At 42.1% G+C, this 23,692-nt stretch overlaps 1 protein-coding gene across 1 annotated transcript; it reads left to right on the plus strand.

The window, feature by feature from the left end:
* Positions 1 to 285: 285 nt before the first annotated feature.
* GTPBP4 (GTP binding protein 4) lies at positions 286 to 22,868 on the plus strand. Its single transcript, XM_053410056.1, has 17 exons — positions 286 to 403; positions 7,214 to 7,384; positions 10,101 to 10,204; positions 11,135 to 11,271; positions 12,008 to 12,108; positions 13,008 to 13,100; positions 15,160 to 15,351; positions 15,457 to 15,522; positions 16,690 to 16,779; positions 18,085 to 18,195; positions 18,404 to 18,481; positions 18,580 to 18,631; positions 19,325 to 19,425; positions 19,754 to 19,951; positions 21,087 to 21,152; positions 21,587 to 21,730; positions 22,659 to 22,868. The coding sequence occupies exons 1-17, from the start codon at positions 356 to 358 to the stop codon at positions 22,809 to 22,811; spliced, it is 1,905 nt and encodes a 634-aa protein (XP_053266031.1). The 5' UTR covers positions 286 to 355; the 3' UTR covers positions 22,812 to 22,868.
* Positions 22,869 to 23,692: the final 824 nt, after the last annotated feature.

Genomic DNA, 23,692 nt, shown 5'->3' on the forward strand with positions numbered 1-23,692 from the left:
GGGTTTCATGCCGGTTTGGCAAATAACGCTGCAGTTCGTACCTTTGAAGTCCAGGCGGCGCCACAGGACCGCTACTGGCGATGGAACAGGAGCAGCTTTTCCCAACGGCGCTTTCTAGACCTAGGAAAAGAGAAGAGTCACTTCCGTTCTACTACAGTGTTTTTCCCTATTAATAACTTCCAATAAGTAACTGACGCTCAAGTCCGTATCTGCGCGTGCGCAGCGAGCTTTTCTCGTTCGGGTCTCGTTTATTTTTCTCTCTCGCGAGAACGGACGAAACCGGACGTCCTGCCTTCCCCTTCCGGTCCCTCTCTCTTTAACTCCGGCAAAGGGGCCGGACGGACACGCCGCAACCATGGCGCTCTACAACTTCAAGAAAATCATGGTGGTTCCGTCTGCCAAGGTAAAAGGAGGACGGCTCCCTTCTTTCGGGATTCGACCGGCGCGCGGGGGCTTCTGACTGCGGCTGCTCCGTTTCTGTGGGAACACGGCGGCCCCGGTTAGCGCGTGGCGGGAGAGGTGGGGGGGGGGGGAGGGAGAGGCCACGTGCCGGAGAAGGGGGAAGCCACGTGATGTGCCTGGCCACTCATTGGTTCTCTTGTTCTCGCGGCTGCGCTACTCCACTGTGTTTTTTTATTGGGGGGGGGGGAGCTGTGCCTGTTGAATTTCTGCCTGTAGCGTTGCTGCATCTGGTACCAGCAGTGCCGGATTTACGTGTAAGCTAAACAAGCCATAGCTTAGGGCCCCACTCTCTTGGGGCCCCCCAAAAAAAAAATTAAAGGCAAAAAAACCCTGGATATACATTTCCAAAATGTTGTCGTTTAGTCGTGTCCGACTCTTCTTGACCCCATGGACCAGAACATGCCAGGCACATACATCACTACTGGGAAAACCGTAGCTATACGGACCTTCATGGATCACTGCCTTGCCGTGGCAAAGGGGCTTGAATAACTCAGAGAAGCTATGAACTATGCCAAGCAGGGCACCCAAGATGGACAGGTCATAGTGGAGAGTTTTGACCAAACGTGATCCACCTGGAGCAGGAACCGGCAAGCCTCTCCAGTATCCCTGCCAAGAAAACGCTATGGACAAAGATTTCCAAAATATGTTTAAAAACCAAATAAAATAAAACCTGCATACAGCAACAGTGTTTTGGGTTGTGCGGGCTCCTATGATGTAAGTAATAGGCCCCGCCTGTTCTCTAAAATATCACTCCTTTGCTCATTTCTGTATCAGTTACTTTGATAAAATACATATTTTGCTATGAGCAAATGGCTTTAGATACCTATTAGGTTCATAAATTACCATATAGCTTATATTCAACACAAAAAAGAGCGACAATTTGTTGTTGACAAAGGACAGCTGGACATATAAAGGGCCCCATTACCTTCAGTAGCTTAGGGCCTCATCAAACCTAAATCTGGCCCTGGGTGCCAGGGAGGGATAAGAATAGGTAGGAATCCTATTCTTCTCTCCCCGCCTTCTGAAAAACACATGACCCTAATAGTGACACTGTTTATGTATTAAATTTGTCACAGAATCATAGAGTTTTGAAAGGGCTCCTCCGAGGGTCATCTAGTCCCTCCGCCTGCCATGCAGGAATCTCAACGCAAAATCCTTGTCAGCCGCTTTAATCTTGCGACTTAACAACCAGTCAAATAGGCAGCAAACCCCACGTTAAAACTTAAAGGGAAGAGAAACGCATAGAAAACCTCCCACCTGCTACTTCTAAAAGGCTGCAGATAAAGGCCTGATTTCAGAGGAATGGTTTTGCCAGAAACCCCTCAATTATTGATGTGTTTTTTTTGTTCCTAATGTGCTAAGCAAGGAATCAGGGATCCTTTGGCCCTCCAAATGCTTCTGAATCACAACCCCATAAGTGTGGCCAGCAGAGAGGGGTGGGGGGGAGTCGTAATTCGGTGATGTCTGGTTGGGCCAGAGATTCCCCACACCTGTGGCTGTTAAGACAGAAGCACAACAACAAAAATGGGCAAATAATGTCTCAACAAATGACACTGATCTGTAAAAAATGTTACTTGGGGGGGGGAGAGAGAGAGACATTGCACATACTTTTGTAAACGAAGAAAAATACATTTTAAAAAACGGGCTAATAAGCAAATGAAAGCATGCGTAATGGCTAAAAAGCTGCATTCAGACAGACATTTAAATAAAATTGCTCTTGGTTTTAAAAAGGCTGACTTTCTTAATTTATTTTTTTTAAGTCTGGGGAAAGAACTGTTTTTTTCTTTTTTGCCTTGTGCTTAAATGATAGCAGAGGGGTTTCCAGGCATGTTTCCTTGGAAGTCATGCTCAAAGGAAGCCACCATTGAGAAGGGCTTCTTTTGATCATCACCTGCTGGCACTTCAGATGACAGTCTTGGATGAATGTGGCAGGTGCGTCCTCACTGTGAATTGGTGAAGTCTCCTCACTTTCCTGGGCAACCTCTCCATGTGTGCAGAAGACTCCAGCTGTCTTAATATAGCACCACTCCCTGTCTCCACCCCCACAGAATATTTCTTGTAGGTGGTGCCTTTATTTTATTTTTTTGCAGCTCTATTCTCAGCTTACTTGCCCTTCTTCCAATATTGTTTTGCCCAGTGCAAATGGCTTTCCTTCCTCCCACTAGAAACGAGTGATGAGAGAATAGTCCTATACTGCTAGCGGCTGCTTTTTGTACAAGGTGATGCTTATCTGAATTACTCTTGTAACATTCCATGAGAGAAATTAAACTGTATGGGTGTTTCTGTGTTGGTTCGCACCCATGGTTCTTGGAAGTGAAACGAGGACTCTGTTCTGGAGCTGGAAGCTATAGGATCAGTACTTGATGTGTTTTCAGTTTCTGATAAATTCTCCCCGGTCATTGTATGTCCTTAAATGGTTCTGGTAGACAATGCCAGGAGCCAGGAGCACAGCGCCCTTTCCTTTGCTTGTTCCCAGGCCTAGCAGAGAAGCAAGCATCACCATCCAGATGATCTCTCTTTATTTTTCTTAGATGTTGCACTCTTTATTCGGATGGGTCCTAAGCTCCATCTCACTATTACCTTGGTTTGCCAGATTCATGGGAGGTGTTGCAATTTCACAGCTGGACAAAAAATGGCAAGGAATTGGCATCTGTCATGGGGCTGAGATGCCATACATGAACCACCGCAGGGGGTCCCAGGTTCAATTTCCAGCTACTCTGATCAGGGTAGATTTGATTTACCGTATTTTTTACTCTATAAGACTCACCTTTTCCCTCCTAAAAAGCAAGGGGAAATGTGTGTACGTCTTACGGAGCGAATGCAGGCTGCGCAGCTATCCCAGAAGCCAGAACAGCAAGAGGGATCATTGCTTTCGCTGTGCATAGCCACGCGAAGCCTCCTCAGGGCAGCAGGAGGAACGTTCCCCTGCCCTGAAGAGGCTTTGTGTTGCTTTCGCTGCGCAGTAATCCCTTTTGCTGTTCTGGCTTCTGGGATTCAGAATATTTATTTTCTTGTTTTCCTCCTCCAAAAACTAGGTGCGTCTTATGGTGCGAAAAATAAGGTGAATCAAATCAATTTAAATCACAATTTAAATTACTAGTCAGTAAGATTTGATTTAAATCTTTTATTTGCAGAAAGACTCATTCTTGTTGGTATAATCTTAATATTTACAAAGAGATGACGGTTTCATTTTTGGAATAATAGCTGTAGTTTTTACAGTTATATAAAAAATTACTGATTTGGTTGTACTATTAGAAATACATAGACCGATAATTATGAAATTATTGTAAGGTTTAATAAGTTAACTGTTTATATATTAGGACAACTTTTCTGCTATACTTTATTGGAAGGAGGAAAATAATCATTAATAACAATTTAAACAATTCATTTGAGGGACTTCCGGGTTAGCGCCATCGGCTAATGGCGGATTCCCTCCGGGCTCCGGAGGGAAGCGGCTCCGCAGGATTGGGTCTTGACCGCTGCAGCGACGCGGGGACCCTAAAAAATCACAGGTGGTGAAGCCTGTGAACCTGGTGACTCGGTGGGCACCATTTACGCCCCCCCGACCTGTGAAGGAGCCTTTTTAAAGGCTTCGGAACGGGGGACGGGGTGAGCGGCGCGGTGCTGAGAGTCGACTGCTTCTTCTGTGGAGTGAAGCCGCATTGCCATGGTCGGAGAGCGCTGACTTCTTCTTGTGAGCAATTGGATTTTAAAGCAACAACCCGTGAGTAGTACGGAAATTGGAAAGAAAATTTTTTCTTTTGAATTAGGCACGATCGGGGAAGGCGCAAACAGGAAGTCCGTCTCCCTGTCTTGTAAATAATCTAAAGCAAGGACCTGCTAACTAAGGTCAAGAGAACCCTTTCTTTTTTACTTGGTAAAAGACATTAATTTCACGATTTGGCAATATAAGAAATCTTACTGGAGGATAAAGAGCTAATTTTGGGAGCTGAAGTGCCACCCCTCCCCGGACCCGGGAGTACCCCACGAGAGAGCCTGCTGATGAGGTATTGAAGAGTTTGACAGCTGTCAAATTAGCTGTCATGACGGGAAAAGAGAACTTTGTTTTTGTTGCTTCTGCTGGCTATATTTGTTACAATTTGGTTATAATTTGTTGAAAACAAGGAAGAACTGTTACAAACTAACTTGATTTTTGGATTTGAACTGGAAAGAATACTAAGTTACCAAAATCCCTCTAGAGGGGGATTTGGGACATTACAAGAATGGCTGGAGGAGGGAAAACTCAGGCTGGGTTGGACAGAGTTTTTGTTCTCTTGGGAAAGCTACAAGGCCAAATTGATGTTTTGGCTACAAACGTTGCAACTCTGAACTTAACAGTAAATAACATCACTGAATTTGATAAGTATTTGACTCAGGAAGCCCGTGCAGCTGGACAAAAAGAGAAACTTGAGAGTTTTGAGAGTGTGGAGAAGGAGATATATGTTGTTCCTGAGGAAAAGGAAGGAGGAGCTGTAACTTTGCAGATGATAAAGGAGAGCCAGAGGCCTGACATGATGGCTACAAAGGAAAATAAGAACTTGATGTCAAAAATCTGGTCTGAATTGGAGATTGAAGAATGGAGAGATCTCCTTATGTGGAGATCTGAAGACCCAAGGATTACAAATTTGCTTAAGGTGGAAGTTGGAGCTTTGGGGACATTTGGACTTGAAAGGAGTAAGAAACATGATTCGGGCTCCACTTTTAAGTATGGAGGTCTGGCTGGAAGAAACATGGATCCCGTTGGGCCAGAGCTTCTCCGAGATCTGGTGTTTAATATTAAGGACTATCAAAAAAACCGGCAGAGAGGAATTGAGAGAGAATTAAGAGCCTCGGACGTGAGATCTCCAGGCTGATAGTAGACTAAGACTGATGGACATTTGTTGGGGATTCAAACCGGGAAAGGGGGGGTGGAGTTTGGGAATCCAAAGGGTGTATAATTACAATCTGTTTTGTTTTTACTTTACTTTGTTATTTGTATGAAAATTGGGGAATTCGTGGAAGGGAATTTGGGTCGACGTTAGAAAAATGTTTTAAGAATGAGTATTGATGCATAAGTATTGATGTTTAAGTTTGGATAAGGCAAAATTGGTTTTTTAAAATGAACTAAATAGAAAAAGGTTAAAATTAGGGATAAGAACTTGCTGAACTAACATTTTGAATTGGAATATAAGAAGGGGAGGTGTGGGGAAGTCAGGGAAATATGTTATAGAAAAATAAGGATTGTGTTTTTAAACCTTTTTGTTTTTTCTTTTTTGATTCTTTCTTAATGTATTAAAGTTGAAAATTTCAATAAATATCTTTTAAAAAAATAAACAATTCATTTGACTAAAACAACAACATTATAGCATATGCCTCCATGTTTGTTAACTGATGTGGTTAAACAATTTTTTAAAATAAAACTTAGACTGAGTTTTAGCACACATGAAAAACTTGAACAAATCCTTATTTCCTGATGAATAGCCTTTGGACTATAATGTAACTTAAATAGAAAACTATCATTAGAAAGATTTTTCCTCCAAAAATCGAATTAAAATTTTAAAAATCCATTAAAAAATTCATTGATTTTTATCCACCCTGACTCTGATTCAAGGAGGATTGCAGATTGCAGCACTGGAAAATATCTCTGCCAGAGACCCTGGAAATCTGTAGCTGGTTGGAGTAGATGGTACTATGCTAGATGGAGGAATAGTCTGATGCAGCATGGTGGAGGATCATGTTTTTGTATGGCTGTTAAAATCACATGAACATTTGCTTTCCTTAAAAAAAAGAAAGAAAGAAAAAGATTTTAACTTTCTGAAGCATTATTCCATTGCAGTTAAGATGGCCTTAAGCAACCTGGTGTCCTCCATCTGTTTGAGACTACAACTCCCACCAGCCAGCACAGCCATTCTGGTTGAGGCTGGTGGAAGTTGTAGTCCAAAACAGATGGAAGACATTGAGTTCGTGAAGACTGCCTAAAATGCTTTATTTCTGGAGCTCAGGAAGCATGCTTGCCGTATTTGTTATATTAAATTTTTTGTATTTTTCCCAATTGCTGTTAATTCTCCATGGCTAAGTCTGTAGATCTAAAAGCTATACTTAATCTCAATGGGCCGGAGTGGACCAGCTTCTAACAAACATGTATTGTATCTAAATTTTCTAACAGTACCTACATGTAGAAGATCAGGTTTTTTGGTACATTTTACCCTCCAAGATCCTAGATGGCAGATTTGCTATGGTTCTCTTTAAGGAGCCTTTTAAGGAACATGAGAGAGCTTGAAACAGTCTCTCATGTATTTTTCTACTGTAGATTTTATTAAGGAATTGAAGAACGCATAATTTATCCCCAAAATACTTGATTGATTGATTGATGTTGACACTTTATATTGAAATGAGTTATGATGGAAATTAGTGGAACTTTGACGCATATGTGCTTAAGAACAGAGAGCAAGTCTGTTAGGGCAATGAAGGGGTTTGGGGTGGATTTTTAAGCACAATCAGTATCAGTAAAATTATGTGAAATTGCTGTTCTTTTAATGGTGGGTTGAAACATTTTGTTCAGAGGCAAGCAGGCAATGACTGCATGTCTCATGATCCCTAGTCTTAAGGGCTTTTCCCGAGTTATTTGCCCTGGCGCAGCGCACTTGGCCAAACTCTTCCTTTCTGCTTTCAGCTACAGATGTGAGTTTTTGACTCTTGTTTTATCGTGATGTTGGTGACTTTGAAAACACTAAACACATCATCTTCCTTGCCCTTTGTTTTTTAACTGCAGGACTTCATAGACCTGACGTTATCCAAGACCCAGCGGAAGACACCCACAGTAATTCATAAGCATTACCAGATTCACCGCATCCGTCATTTTTACATGAGAAAAGTAAAATACACCCAACAAAATTACCACGACAGGCTCACCCAGATCATCATGGATTTCCCAAAACTAGATGTAAGTGGCTTTGGCAGGAGGCAGTTGAACACAAAAAGTTATTCTAAGCCCAGTGTTATACTCTCTGCATGATACATGGCCAAAAAAACTTGCAAAAATCTGTCTTTTGGGTTAAACCATATCTGGTTTCTTAGAGAAAGGTTATGTACCGTATTTTTTGCTCTATAAGACTCACTTTTTCCCTCCTAAAAAGTAGGGGGAAATGTGTGTGCGTCTTATGGAGCGAATGCAGGCTGCGCAGCTATCCCAGAAGCCAGAACAGCAAGAGGGATTGCTGCTTTCACTGTTCAGCGATCCCTCTTGCTATTCTGGCTTCTGAGATTCAGAATATTTTTTTTCTTGTTTTCCTCCTCCAAAAACTAGGTGCGTCTTATGGTCTGGTGCGTCTTATGGAGCGAAAAATACTACTTCAAGTTCTTTTATAATGTTATAAATTGGTCTGTAAAGCCCTAAATGGTTTGGAGACCAGTTATCTTGGGGAATGCCTGCAGTATCCTGCCAATAAGGTGAGTTCTGCTGGCACGTCTCTCTTGACCGCACCATCACCCGATGAAGTCTGGATTCCTGGAACTTTGTATAGGGCTTTCTCGATAGCTGCCCCCCCAGTTGTGAAATTCTCTTCCCCCGTACCTTACAGTGGCACTGGCATTAATGAGCTTTTAGTGCCAAGTGGAAATCTTCCCCTTTTGCCTGGTTCCCACAAGCTGACATTTTTATAACAGATGGGGAACACTTGCATCAGCTTTAGTCTGGGTTTGCTGGATTTGTTTTATTGCTTTATGAAACTGATGTAACGCATATGTTGCGACTTGCCCTGTGACAGCTTAGGGTGAAGTTTGGCTATCAATCCCCAAAACAATGTAACATATGTTGATAAAGTACAGTATGGACAAAGTTATTTATTTAGGATACGTAAAAGTCACCCTTCCTCTGGAAAAGTTCAGGGCAATGTACAGGGTGAGTCTTTTAAAAGAGGCCCCGTGCAACATGTGTATTCTGTATCTATGGGGTCTCTTTTAAAGGACTCGCCCTGTACAACAGACATTAAAAACATGATATGTCTGTTAACCTTATTTTACTATGATTTGCTGCTTATTGAGAAGGAGAGACTCATGTAGGATTTTGGATAGTGTTCTGTGAAAATATATGCACGGTTTGTTTGAGTCGTTATGGCAAAATGAATAATCATATGTTTTAAAGACTGTATTATACAGTAGACAAGATGCCACCTGCTGATACAGCTTGAGTTGATCATTGAGTGTGCAAGTTTCTAATTCTGTAGAATTTATTGCTCCTTGGCTCCTGAAAGCTTGCCTGCTCCTACACCGACCTGGGCCGAGCTAATGAATGCTGTTTTAATTTGTAACACTTTTTAAAAATCCGCTGTTTCGAACATGGTCAATGGTGTAGCATAGTTCAGTTTCTTCTTAGGGTTGCATCGTTCTAGTTGCTTTTTATGCAAAGAGAAGGCTAGGTTGAGCAAGAAAGACCTTGCTAAAGAGAGTAAATATCTTTCTTTGCAGTGCATTATGGATGCGGAACCTCCATTTTTGCCTAGGTCTGTGCTCTCAATGGTCATCAAAACAGATACAAAAACCTTAACCTAGGATTCAGTGAGCTCCACAGACTCATACAAGAAGCTTGTGTTAGCCTTGTTCAGTTTCCCAAGCTTTGGTCTCCAGCTATTTTTGGACTACAACTCCCATCATCCCTAGGTGGCTGGACCCAGTGGTTAGGGATGATGGGAACTGTAGTCCCCCAAAAAGCTGGTGGCCCACGTTTGGGAAACCCTGGCCTAGTTGAATTGTGTGACATTCTTCTTCAGAGCAGGTTATTCTTTCTCTTGGGCTGTGTACACACTCCTGTTTACTCTTCATTGAGTGCACTTTTCCACTCCTGGTTTGGGAAGTGGTGTACGGATGACATTAGCCTCAGTCCATATATATCTTGTTATTTCTTTGTTTTTAATGCGTTTTGCCTTAAAACCAGCTTTGATCTGAATTGAGAAAAAAGAACAACCTAGCTGCATTTCAAACTGGTAATGTGTACACAGCCTTATTATTAGGTGTGTCTTCCATCCTTTAACCTGATGGTTCCCAGGGCGGTACTCAACAATATATTAATTACCCAAACCAATACAAGAGCCATAAAACCATTATGAAAACCAAACAAAAAGCAAGAAATCAGTAATTCAGACCACATAGCAGTTTACATTTTACATCAGCCCAAATGATAAGCCTAGGGAAATAAATGCATCTTAATCTGGTGCATAAGAACAGATAGTGTAGGAGACAGCAGTATCTTTGTGACAGCGGTGGGGGTCTTTTTATGGTCATTGACATTATATTGATGTCGGATGATTGTCTAATGGATAGCCACACAGCAGGTGAATGTGGTTGAGGAAAACTGCCTTGTGATTCCCTACTCCTGCCCTATAGGAAGGAACCTCCATATCTAGGGTACTACAACAGAGAAGGCCCTGTTCTGCATTGTTGCACCACAAACAATAGATGTAAACAGAAATATGAGCGGGCTGCTCCTGGATTTATGCTGCATCATAGAATGCTTTTTTGAACTTTCATCTAGTTTCAAAATCAGTTTACTGTGGCCCAAAATTCCCTTGAGCTTGCGGAGGTAGTCAGCCCTCTGGACCTTGGCAAAGGTCAATCTGCTAAGAAGTTTGCATATTGACATAAATTTCGTTCTTTTTTTTCAGGACATCCATCCATTTTATGCAGATTTGATGAACGTTCTTTATGACAAAGATCATTACAAGTTGGCTTTGGGGCAAATTAACATTGCAAAAAATCTGATTGACAAGTAAGAGCTTAATATTTAGTTGTTGTCCATGCTTCAAAAAACATTTCTTTTGTTTGGATCACTGTAACACATAGGGACGCGGGTGGCCCTATGGGTTAAACCACTGAGCCTAGGGCTTGTTGATCAGAAGGTCGGCGGTTCGAATCCCCATGACGGGGTGAGCTCCCATTGCTCGGTCCCAGCTCCTGCCCACCTATCAGTTTGAAAGCATGTCAAAGTGCAAGTAGATAAATAGGTACCACTCCGACGGGAAGAAGAAGAAGAAAAGAAGAGTTTGGATTTGATAGCCCGCCTTTCACTCCCCTTCAGGAGTCCCAAAGCGGCTAACATTCTCCTTTCCCTTCCTCCCCCACAACAAATACTCTGTGAGGTGAGTGGGGCTGGGAGACTTCAGAGAAGTGTGACTGGCCCAAGGTCACCCAGCAGCTGCATGTGGAGGAATGGAGATGCGAACCCGGTTCCCCAGATTACGGGACTACCGCTCTTAACCACTACACCACACTGGCGTAGGTAAATGGCGCACACTACCTGGGAAGGTAAATGGCATTTCCGTGCGCTGCTCTGGTTCGCCAGAAGTGGCTTAGTCATGCTGGTGACATGACCCGGAAGCTGTACGCCGGCTCCCTTGGCCAATAAAGCGAGATGAGCGCCGCAACCCTAGAGTCATCCATGACTGGACTGGGTCCCTTTACCCTTACCTAACACACACACATTTTGTTTGGAAAAGGCTTCCTATTCTCTACTTGCGGTTCTTCCTTATAAAGCCATGCCTTTGAAACATGAAGAAATGCCTGCATTTTCCTTGGGACTTACCCTTTCATTTCCCCCTTTCAAACGCTCCAGTTCTGTGCTCAGGTATTAGGATGGTGGAGAGGGCAACAAGCTTCTAGCAATCTCAATACAGGTTTGACTTCTGTTTTTGAAATACAGCGTTGCCAAAGATTATGTACGGCTGATGAAATATGGAGATTCCCTTTACCGATGCAAGCAGCTGAAGCGGGCTGCTCTGGGACGGATGTGTACAATCATCAAAAGACAGAAGCAGAGCCTGGAGTACTTAGAACAAGGTGGAGTATATCAGGGGTGATAGCAGAACAGACTTACTACTTTATTGCAGTGCCACCCTTCAGTCAGTAAGTTCATACCGGCCTCTCAAACTTCTTGTCCCAACTTTACCTTCACAACTGCCCTGTGAGTCTGAGAAAGTGACAGACTGACAATCACCCAAGTGCCATGGCTGAGTGATGGTTCTAGTACTCTTCTGGCAGCAATAATCATTGCAGCACTTTGGCTGCCATTAGACAATGAACTTTAGTAGTAATAAAGTTAATCTGCCAGAAATGGGCCCATTCAATAATATCCCTGGCTAATCTTCATGTTCAGCCAGAGAAAGTATATGAGACTCGCCTTGCTTCTACAAGAAGTAGGTAGCCTGGTGTGTCTTCATTTAAGGTGTGGAACTTTTTGCCAATTAATATTAAGCAGGAGCTGTTAGTACATTTCCAATTGTGCAATGAAACATCCCCTCCTCCTCCATTTCCTGCCTGCCCCTGTCCCCTCCCCATAACTCTTCTGCCCCAGAACAAATTGACGGAACATTCGAAGAGAGGGCAGGGAAGTTCTGTTGTGCAATTGGACTGCTTTGTGGATACTGTTCTTTGTTCAAAATGCCTGCTTAGGACTCTTCTGCTTACACTGGGCCTATCAGATCCATAGCTCAGCCATTAGTAATTGTGCATCAGTGCCCAGATGCTAAGCATTTTTAGACTTCAACAAATGAGAGGTTGTCTTTATTTTTTACAGTGCGTCAGCATTTATCTCGCTTGCCAACCATCGACCCTAACACACGGACTCTCTTACTGTGTGGTTACCCGAATGTTGGGAAATCCAGCTTTATAAACAAGGTTTGTGGATATTTGTATGGCTTCGGAGCCAAAGGAAAGTACCATGCAATCATAAGCTACTTTTACTACTCGGAAGTAAATCCCATTGAGTTGCATGCAACCTGCTCCCCAGTAAATGTGTTTAGGATGGTAGCCTTAGTTAAGTTTATATTCAATTAGGGATGTGCTGCCTCTTAATGAGTGAATAGATATTTTAAATATTTAAGTAGATAAAGGATCACATTCCCTTTTAAGGGCTGCAATATCAGCGGTGGTCATGGCCAGGGCCAGATCAACATGTGTTACAGAGTACTGCATTCAAGCTATGCAAAACTCAGAGGTTTCTATGCACAATCTCTCCATCCGGGCTCAAGTGTCGTAGCACTTTGCAAGCCTGTGATTCCCAGGAGGTATTCAGAGTATAATGTCTTTGACAGTGGCGGTAGAACACAACTATGGTAGATAGAGTAACCATTGATAGTCTTGTCTTCCATGAATTTATTTAATCCTCTTCTAAAGCCCTCCAAGTCAGTGGCCATCACAGTCTCCTGTGGAAGCAATATCCATATTTTAACTATGCACTGTGTGAAAAAGGACACATTCCATCCTTCAGGTTGGGGTAGGACCAGGGAAGAGGGTAGCCTGGGGAGAATCTCAGGGTCTGGATAGAGAGACCTGGAGCTTGGAAGTTCCACCCCGAGTGCTAAACAGAAGATACTTGGTTTTACATATTCTGAGTTCCAGAACAGAAAATATCTTCTCTTTCCTACCCCACACCTAAATAAGTGTGCTCTAGTTTGAACTGCAGTGGCTCAGACATTTCTCTTGTAAGAAGCCAAGTATGGCCCTTGTTTGTTTGAAAAATGGAATTGTCTTATAAATGGAGAGACGCTACAACTTTGGGACTTCTTGTGTTTCAGGTGACGAGAGCAGATGTAGAGGTGCAGCCGTATGCCTTCACCACAAAATCTCTGTTTGTGGGCCACATGGATTACAAGTATCTGCGTTGGCAGGTAAGGACTTTGCTGTAGCAATTAGTTGGGACGGATCTTTCTCCTTCAGGGTAATGCTGTGAATCGTGGTTACATATCCTTATGACCACTGCTCTGTGCGTTTTTCTAATCTATGGTTTGTGCTGAAGAAGATTCCAGCGAAACAGTCAGATTATCCGGGATCACTGTCCTACGTTGTTATTCACTTACTACTTCGGCACCATGAACATCTAAAAAGTTTTACTGCTTAGCCCACAGGATAGCATCTATTACTTTGTTTCAGCTCTAGACTTATTATACTTCTACGGTGTTCATTTGATTTCAAATATATTAGAGAATTTACATTTTGTTTTTGTTGTACTAAATTATGTCTATTATGCAATAAGAATTGCCGTGCTATCTAGTATACTGGTCATCGTGTTTATGTTGTTTGTTGTGAATCGTATTTTGGCTTCCTAGAGTTCCTTATAAAGTTTCTGAACTTCCAATTAGCTGATTAGGATTCATGATGTCTGCATTGAACTAGTTTGCCTGGAGGTTGCCTTGCTTGCAATCTTCACCTTTGTAACAAACTGCAAGCTAGGTTGGGAGTCTTCTTTTACAGTAATGGCCACTCCTTCCAAGCTGTAGCCCTCTGAAGATTGAGCCCTTGTCTCAATGCAGTTTTCAAAGGAATTTCTCCTTTTTAATAATGTTTGCCCAGTCTTGTCTCGGCCACGGACCCCAATGCAGCTCATTTGGTGCTTCTGTAGATGAGCTGATTGGGGTGATGCTCCTGTGTGTCTGCTCACCACTTATTGAGTCATCTGATGATACTCTTGCTCAGCTATCCACATGACTACATGACCACATGACAGGCTGTCTGGAAATGTGGGCGACTGCAGTTTCTAGACTCGAGGCTTGTGATGAAACAGTTTTAATCCTCTATGGCAATATAAACCTATTACAAAAAAATGTCCTGGGCTTTTAGCCCTTGGAAGGGTGTTGACACTCTGTACTTAGCTGCCTAGCCATTGATTAATGTAACTTTCATGTTCTGGAGCTTTACCAAAAGACATAACACCCTGTACCAACACCGTAAAACAAACCTGTCCAAATCTGCCTAGGAAGATCAGTTGGCATGCTTCAGTTTGTCCAAGTGAATGACTACAGTGACTTCAACTGTAGGGGCTACCTTTGAAGGTGACTCGGAAACTACAACTAATCCAGAATGCGGCAGCTAGACTGGTGACTGGGGGCGGCCGCCGAGACCATATAACAACAGTCTTGAAAGACCTACATTGGCTCCCAGTACGTTTCCGAGCACAATTCAAAGTGTCGGTGCTGACCTTTAAAGCCCTAAACGGCCTCGGTCCAGTATACCTGAAGGAGCGTCTCCACCCCCATCATTCTGCCCGGACGCTGAGGTCCAGCGCCGAGGGCCTTCTGGCGGTTCCCTCATTGCGAGAAGCAAAGCTACAGGGAACCAGGCAGAGGGCCTTCTCGGTAGTGGCGCCCGCCCTGTGGAACACCCTTCCAGCAGATGTCAAAGCGATAAACAACTACCTGACATTCAGAAGACATCTTAAGGCAGCCCTGTTCAGGGAAGTTTTTAACGTGTGATATTTTACTGTATTTTTTGTTTCTATGGAAGCCGCCCAGAGTGGCTAGGGAGGCCCAGCCAGATGGGCGGGGTATAAATAATAAATTATTATTATTATTATTATTATTATTATTATTATTATTATTATTATTATTATTATTCAACTAGCAGTCTTGTAGCCAGATGCTGTGCTTGTTTACTTAGAAGTAAATCTACTGAGTTCAATGGGACTTACTCGCAGGATATGTGGGTATGGGATTGCAGTCATTGATATTGCATGGAGGAGCAAGAATTTCTCGGTATTCTGAGCGATACCATTTCAGCATCCTTGCCTTCTGTTTTGCAGTTTAGGAGGAAAGGATAATAGTATTTGAGTTGCAGAGGTGCTTGAAGCGCTGTTCCAGAAATTGGGCTATTTTTCCTCCCTAGCCCAATTTCTGGTTTGCTTGTCAATGCATGTGAGATCAAGAACTTTAATTCTGTCTGTCTTCATTCTAGGTGGTGGATACCCCCGGTATTCTGGATCATCCCCTGGAAGAGAGAAACACCATTGAGATGCAGGCAATAACAGCGCTTGCCCATCTTCGTTCAGCTGTCCTGTACGTCATGGATATATCAGAGCAGTGTGGGCACAGCCTGGAAGAGCAGCTCGAACTCTTCAGCAATATCAAGCCATTGTTTGTCAACAAGGTGGGCTGGGATTTAATATCTGATGCCGAGCTGCTGCTTTCTTGGTTATAAAATCTAGACCGGATGCTTAGTTCAATCTGTTATTTCCCCCTTTTTAACTTTCAGCCTCTAATAATTGTAGCAAACAAATGTGACGTGAAGAGGATTTCTGAGCTTTCTGAGGAAAACCAGGTAGGACATTGTGTTCGTCCGTCTGTCTTAAGGTTATACACTGGCTCGGAGTGCACCTTGAGTAATGGGGTAGATCAGGATGATATGGAGAAGACTCCTCCTTTGCAGAGTCAGGTCATGCCATTAACAAGGCAAGTTGAAGTGGATCAGGATCAAACTAAATTTTCTGAGTAGCTCCGTCGCCTCCATTTTTCTAAAAAGTTAAACCCACAATTTTACCCTCACCATATTTTGAGAAACGAAACCAAGTGGTCTGGGGAAACGGCCAGAACCTGAGAGGGGACAAGGTGGTGTTCTGGTAAGATCTTTTCATTTTGACGAAGAGGTTTAGCTTCCATTCACTGTGAATTATTCCCCCCCCCCCAATCAGAGTGATTTGGGGGAGGCAGTTCGTTTATTTCAAAGAGTTGTTCTTTGTGAGGGTCTTCATTCTTGTCTGAATTTTGGCTGTGAGAGCAGGGAGTAAGCAGCAGAGTTACACTGCACAAGTAGCCTGCTTTTCCCCCAGTCATCTTTTTTCCTAACAGACAGCTCAAAACCATAACTTGCTTTCTTTGGTGACTGTTCCAGTTTTTTTATACCAAAGGTGATATCATCTAGCATGATAGCCCCTGGACCAGTTTCCTGAATTTTAGCAGGCATTTTAGCCTGAAACTGGCAGGTGTAATCCACCTGCAGTGGTTCCTTTGCCTGCAAATTTCATCCACATGTGAAAAAGAAAAAAGAAAAACACTATCCATTTTTCGGTTTCTAGTTTTAGTCGATGGTGGTTTCGGATTTAACTGATCGGAGTCAGACATACCCAAATAATGAGTTGAATTGCAACAGTTTAGGTTGTATACACACTGTACTTTTCAGGCACAATACATTTAAAGCACATCCATAGCACATTTCCCCCCTCAAAGAATTCTGGGCACTGTAGTTCACAAAGTTAACAGATTACATGCCCAGAATTTTTTGAGGAGGGAAACAGATGGAACTATGGACTGCTTATGTGTAATTTATTTCACGGCCGATGTGACACATTCTAACATAACTGTTGTATCTTCCAGTTCATGAAGATACTGTGTTTATTTTGATACCTTAGCAATAGAAGGCAGCAATATTTTTGTTGGGTTTAAGCATTTAGTTTCACTACTAAATTCACGTGTGTCCGTCATGTTTTAGAAAATGTTTGCTGATTTAGAAGCAGATGGGCTTCCTGTCATTGAGACCAGCACCCTAACCGAAGAAGGAGTGATTCAAGTTAAAACAGAAGTGAGTCGTATGTATGTTTGTTTTTGTATAAGATGCGTTCCAGACACTCTGATTGGGCTGGCCCAGCAGTGACCTCCTCCACATTTAAAAGATTTGTGCTGCTTAGGGAAAGGCTACAATAATAATACAGTAATAGTAATACCTTGCACTAGGACACTGCTCTGGTTTGCCAGAAGCGGCTTAGTCATGCTGGCCACATGACCCGGAAGCTGTACGCTGACTCCTTCGGCCACTAAAACGAGATGAGTGCTGCAACCCCAGAGTCGTCTGTGACTGGACCTAATGGTCGGGGGTCCCTTTGCCCTTTACCTTTAATACCTTGCACTTCGACACTGCAGGAGAAATGTGAAGCCAAATTCAAAGGTTATTATTATTATTAATATAATTTATTATATTTGTTAGTTGCATTCGCTTATCCAAGGCAATGAAAAGCAACTTGTGTAACCATAAAACCTACCTATTTCAGCAAATGTTTATGGCATAGGACCACCAGCTCTTTTGCCTTTTGCTCATGGTTGTTTTGACCAACCTATTCTTCTGTTAGCTGCTGGCAGCTGAACTGGAAGCCTTTTTGGACAACTGTAAAGAGGAGGAACATTAATGATAGGCTTTCTTCATTGTTCCATTCCCTCTAATAGGGAACGTAGGTGGTTGATTGCCAAACAATTTACAAACTAGAGAGGGTCATCTGAAAAGAAAGGAGTGTTTTATATGTGCTGGGGGGACCTTTTGGCCCTCCCGTTCCAGACTAACAAGTATGCGAAGTTCTTTTAAAATGGCCTCCTTAGTGGAAAGGCAGACAAGTCAGGCGATAAGGGGCCTGTTGATGCAAGCACTGGCTTGCTCTATAGGTGAATTCTAGATCAGAGACATTAAGCTTAATATTAGGGAAGATGGGATTAAACCAGGAAATTGTAAAAGAGAAATTCCGGAAATTTATAATGATTTTGCCCTGCAGAGTCATTTTTTTTAGGATTTCAGATTGGAGGTTTGATAGCTCATGAGTAGTTAAAGAATTAGGGCAGCCATCTTGCTTGGTGATTTCACACACACCCAGTCTGGTGCAGATGTAGTGCTTCCTTTTCACTGTGGTAATGAGATGGAAAGCCTGTGAACCTGTGGGTGCTCCCAGTTTCCTTTCCCCTGCTGTTTTTTCATTGACAGTAAGGAGGGAATTTGGGAGCCCGTGGAGTACTCCTGCTCAGTGAAACTGATGTTAAGAAATTGGGAACCATTATGTCTGCGTGTTATTCATCTGCTTTCATCAGCATGCTTTTCTTTAATTCCTATTTTGCATGTTCTCAGGCCTGTGACAGGTTGCTGGCCCATCGTGTTGATACCAAAATGAAAGGAAACAAAGTACACGATGTACTGAACAGGCTCCACTTAGCTATCCCATCCAAAAGGGACAACAAGGTTGGTGTCTGTGCCCATTATACCTCTGTCATTCCCCCCCCCCCCAGGTTTCAGCAATGTATTATAATACACATGCATCTAATCAAAACAGTCTTGGTCTTTTTTTTGCTTTCCCATGCTAATAAATGCAATTATGATTTGCATGTTTTATGTTTTTGTTTTTAAACTGCTTCCTTGAGCTCATCTTGGTTTTATCCTTTAATCTTAGGAAAGGCCACCTTTTATCCCTGAAGGTGCCCTGCTCCGCAAAAAACGCATGGAAGTTGATGCGCCTAAAAAGAAACTGGTAAGCATCTTTTGAAAGATTTTCCCAGGAGAAGAAGAGCAAAATTTGTGTGAAACTTTTAAAAAGGGCCCATTTTAATTCTGTGTGCTTGTTCGCAGGAGAAAGACATTGAAATGGAAATGGGAGACGAGTATGTTTTGGATCTTAAGAGTAAGTGGTAACAGTAATCTTAATGTTCACACTAGAGGTGTCACTGATGTAGTGTTCCCATTTTGCAGAGAGTTCAGGTAGAAAACTGCAAGGTTAACTTCAACTGTTGTGTAAGCAGCCCTGTTTAGGGAAGTTTTTAATGTTTGATGTTACTGCTTTTTATTAATATTCTGTTGGGAGCCACCCAGAGTGGCTGGGGAAACCAATAAATAATAATAATAATCATAATCATAATCATAATCATAATTATTACGTTATGCTCTTAGTCTACTGGGTAATACTGATGTTCACCTAATTTTCCATCAAGGACTAAATGTTAAAGTTGATGGAGGGCTTTGTCGGTTTGCATAAGGAGTGAACAACCTGCAGCCTTTGGTCTAATGTCATGCATCCCTTTCCCGAATTACTCTCTCCTGTGTTGCCACTGGCTGCTTTGGGTGGAGGGAGGGTAGCAGGTGTCAGAAAGTGAGTGACCTTTCTAGACAGTCAGTTTTTTGGACAGATAATAATTCAAACTACAAGGTTTTTTTTGACGAAGCCTAAGGTTAAAGGAAGATTGTTCTGGTTGCCAGACAGGTTTATCAACTCTGGATCATCTGCTATCAGGTAACTTCCTGCTGTAACAATGAAATAGTAGCTTCTGTGCTGCACAAATTAATAATTCTGTGTGTTGTTCCCCTCCGCGCCTTTTAGAATACTGGGATCTAATGAATCCATCTGAAAAATATGATAAGGTGCCAGAAATCTGGGAAGGACACAACATAGCAGATTATATTGACCCAGATATCATGAAGGTAGGAGTTATCCCCCATTAACCTCACACTTCAGTGTACAGAAAATGTGTGCATTCTTGTCATGACATGAATATACAGAACATTCTGTCAAGCTATGCATTTCTTGTCTAGCCTCTTATTAAGAAGAATCACAACTAAGAAGAATGAATTGATTGACTCCGCAAAACCATCACTCTGCTTCTGCCTTTAATCTTGGTTCAGAAATTGAGAACTTCTGATATGGCAGTTAGGAGTTTGAGCATTAACTATCTGAAAGGCTCTGTTGGTGAATATTTGAAGCATGCATATTGTAAAAGTTTCTAATGCATTGTGTGTGATGTCTTTAAAGAAACTGGAGCAACTGGAGGAAGAGGAGGAGCTGAGGCAAGCAGCTGGAGAATATGACAGCGACTCAGAAAGTGAAGATGAGGAAATGATGGGCATCAGACAGCTGGCACAACAGATTCGAGAGAAAAAGAAACTCAAGATGTTGGCATCCAAAGAGAAAGATACACAGGGGCCCAGGATGCCGAGAACGGCGAGAAAGGCAGGTTTCAAACATTTTGTTAAGAATGTGTTGGGGCCTGACTGCAGTTAAGGGATTAAGGGATTTACATGTGTTCCCTCCCACCCACTCACTTTCGTTACAAAACAAAAATCGAAGTTGTCATGGCTAGAAATGCCTGTTAGACTGCAGATTAAAAATAATGGCTTAGGCAGATGAAATAGTAACAGGCCTGTAAGCAATAGGAGAAGAATGAGAATCTCCATTAAGGTGTGTTCTAGTTTAGGACTTGTCAGAAACACAAGGATCACGCCTGAGGCCTGCTCTACGCAGTCAGCAGAACAAAGTTGTGGAATGAACTGGGACGTAGGAAGGTGACTTCTGTTGAGTCTGAGCTTTGGTCCACCCAACTCAGCACTGTCAACAGTGAGTGGCAGAGGTTCTCCAGGGTTTCATACAAGAGTTTTCCCCAGGCTACCTGGAGATGTCTGGATTGAGCCTGGGACCTTTTTTCATACAAAGCATGTGCTCTAGGTCTGAGCTATGGCCCTTCCCTATTTCAGACATGATTTTTTTATTTCACTCACACCCACACAACATTATAAGCTTCTAGCAGTTCAACAAACAAATTTTACTATAGGCCACACACCTGCCTGCACTGGCATGTTTCAAAACAACAAACAGGAGCTTAAGTGAACTCCCTGTTGTTCCTTTGCCAGAACAAGTTGCATTCCTTCATCCAAATTCTTCCTACAAGGCGTAGGGCTGATTGAAATCTGGCCCGTTGGGGTTGGGGTAAGGTTCCTCATGTCTGCCTTAAGCACAACAGTTCATTATTATTTATTATTATTATTATTACCTGCTTCCAGAAGCGTAGGCTCATTTGCTACCCATACTCTGTGTTGCCGTGTTGAGCATCCTGTATGCATGGAATCTGTGTTCTGGTACATGTTAAAATACACCTAAACTAATTTGAGGGGAGGGGGGGAGAACAGCAGACCATTCCTGCTTTTATCTGTCTCCAAATTGTCACTGAAATCTATTTGGAACGTACACTGTAGGATTTCTCTTGTAGTTTTTGAACAGTGTACTGGATTGCTTCTTAGGCTCCTTTCTGCCACATCAATATAAAAGTGTATTGATAACAGGGAAAATAATTGATGACTTGTGTCTTTAGGTTGAACGGAAGACATTAGAGAAGGAGATGACTGATCTCGGGCTTGATATGACTGGTAAAAATGAGGTAAGACAGACTTTTTTCTGCACTGATTGCTGTAGGTATTACTTTCATTATTTCTAAATGTTCTTATACTTCATTTTTCTGCCACAGGAAATAAAGCTGTGGCTTTTTTTGTTTGTTTGTTTGTTTTAAAGCCAGGTGGCACCTGCAGGTCTCACACCGCGGGAGGCGATTGTGGGACCCAAGCAGTGTGTTGGTTGATGGAACCGCTGGGCTAAGCTGGCTCCAGGAATAAAGCTGTGTTAAGGAAATCGATTAATATTGGATTAAGACTGGAATTCAGAGTCGAAAAATCCTATTATTTAATAAAGTTTGTACTCATAAGCTGTTAGCTGAATTAAGTGATATTTATGCTGAGGAACAGTGTGCAGCACCCGATAACTAATTTAGAAGATGAGGGGTTCTGATTGGGCTTTTCTTGGTTTGTGAATTTTCAGGCACATTATGTAGCCCAGGCAAGAAGATCCCGGAGTGTTACCCGTAAACGTAAACGAGAAGAATCTGTAACACCTACATCTGTGGCACGAAGTCGCAGTTCTTCCCGCACACCTCGCGATGTATCTGGCCTTCGAGACGTAAAGGTCTGTCTTAAGTTTATTAAGAGTTCTGGACGGTTTTATAGGATATAGTATTGCAAATAGGCATTTATAAATCTGCACGTTGAGCTACTGTAATTAAGCAGAGGTTTTAAGCATTTTAAATTGACTCGTAATACGTTTTGGTGTCATCAAGAGAAAATTACATTACTTTAAAAAAACCTCTTCCTGCATATTTAGTACTGTATTGTTAGGATCAATTGGTTCCTTTTAGCGCAAGCCATTTGAAGTAGAATCAGCCCGTGTTCAGTTCATCATCTGTACCGTCATGTACTAAGGGTGGATGGTTAACCTGTGGCTCTCCAGATGTTGCTGGACTACAACTCTTACCATCCCTGTTTGGCCATATTGCCTGGGGCTGATGGGAGTTTGAGCCTAACAAAATCTAGAGGGACTACAGGTAAGCTACACCTACACTAAGGGGATGTGATGGCAATAGGCCAGCTTGTCACTTATTTGGCTGAGGTGTCCAAGACTCTCCATGCACAAACATAGCTGGGAGTAAGTTCCACTGAACATAATACTTCTGTGTAGGATTGTGCTGTTAATACTGGACAGGTAGGGGAGGGAGAAAGGCCTAGGAAAAGTAGGTACCAGGCAGCCAGGCCAGATGGCTGAATTTACATACTGATGTGTAATAGCCAAATGACTTCAGGATTCATCTGGTTGTTTAGCTTTGCCTTTTTATATGCAAGGACACTTCTAGTGTTTGAGAAACCAATCCCTTTGTATTTTTAAATTGCTTCTATAGAAGGCACATTTATGGCTGTATCTCAGAAACTAGTCTTATACTCTTAACCACTACTTCTCAAAGGGACTATAAGGCAATATTTGGGTCATATTATTGGTGTGGAGAATGAGCCTCAAGTGGAGAAAGAATGCTTCACTTATGATTTTTTTTTTATTTGTATAGATGGTGAAGAAGACTAAAACTATGATGAAGAAAGCTCAAACGAAAATGAACCGGTTGGGCAGGAAAGGGGAAGCAGATAGGCACGTCTTTGACCTTAAGCCCAAACATCTGTTTTCTGGCAAGAGGAAATCTGGTACAAACCAACGAAGATAATTGGCTCTACAAGGACAATATGAAAATAGCAATGCAAATTAAAGGCAACATATATAATATAAAAGAAATAGTTTGTGGAGAATTTATTCCAGTAAAGTTGTGGTTTTATTGTTAGTTCTGTCGTAATGAAGTATAAAATAAATAACCCAAACATTCATTCAGTTACTTCAGCAGAAGTACATACCAAATGATGCATATCTCAATCTGCTGGGGTACTTTTCCTCTGTACTGAATACCTGGAGGTCTGGTAGTATCATTTCCCAAAGGTCTATTTTAACTACATCTCAATAGATATGGGAAGCAGCAGTTCTATCATAAAGCTATATTAACAAATTTAGTGGTAACAAAACATTGCAATTTATAATAATATCAAGATACACGCAGAGTGGTCTAAGCTGAGCACATAACTTTATATGCAGGTTTGAAACATATCTTAGGCTTAGTATTGTAGGCATTACTGAGCTAGATGGACCAATTCAGGATTCCTCCTGGATCCGTTTTTAAAAATTAGTGTTATATTGGCTACTTTCCAGTTCCCAGCAATGGAGGCTAATCCGAGGCTAAAGCTACAAATTTTTGTTAGAAAATCACATTTGATTTTTTTAAAAAACCCTTAGGTGGATGCTATCTCAATCTGGCAATTTGTTAGTTTTTATTTGGTCTATTAAGCCTAGAACTGTTTTTCATTTACCGCAGATAGCAAAAGTTAGTTCAGGTACAGGATCTGTCCTATATCCTCTGCTGTGAAAACAAAAGCAGAGAATTCATTCGGATTCTGACTTGTCATCCAAGTCTTCCTAGCTGGTCATCTGCTACTAAGGTATTTAAATGTTTTGTTGTTCATGTTTTTCGCAGTGTCCTGCTCCATTTTTTAAAGAACC

The sequence above is a fragment of the Podarcis raffonei genome, chromosome 12 (genome assembly GCF_027172205.1).
Source record: "Podarcis raffonei isolate rPodRaf1 chromosome 12, rPodRaf1.pri, whole genome shotgun sequence".
Classification (NCBI taxonomy): domain Eukaryota; kingdom Metazoa; phylum Chordata; class Lepidosauria; order Squamata; family Lacertidae; genus Podarcis; species Podarcis raffonei.

What these genes read in the sequence shown, in the direction of transcription:
- GTPBP4 (XM_053410056.1), top strand. Translation starts at nt 356, where the DNA reads ATGGCGCTCTACAACTTCAAGAAAATCATGGTGGTTCCGTCTGCCAAG. An exon ending in ATGCGCCTAAAAAGAAACTG is followed by an intron (nt 18,482 to 18,579) that starts GTAAGCATCTTT and finishes GCTTGTTCGCAG; the next exon opens with GAGAAAGACATTGAAATGGA. An exon ending in ATATGACTGGTAAAAATGAG is followed by an intron (nt 21,153 to 21,586) that starts GTAAGACAGACT and finishes GTGAATTTTCAG; the next exon opens with GCACATTATGTAGCCCAGGC.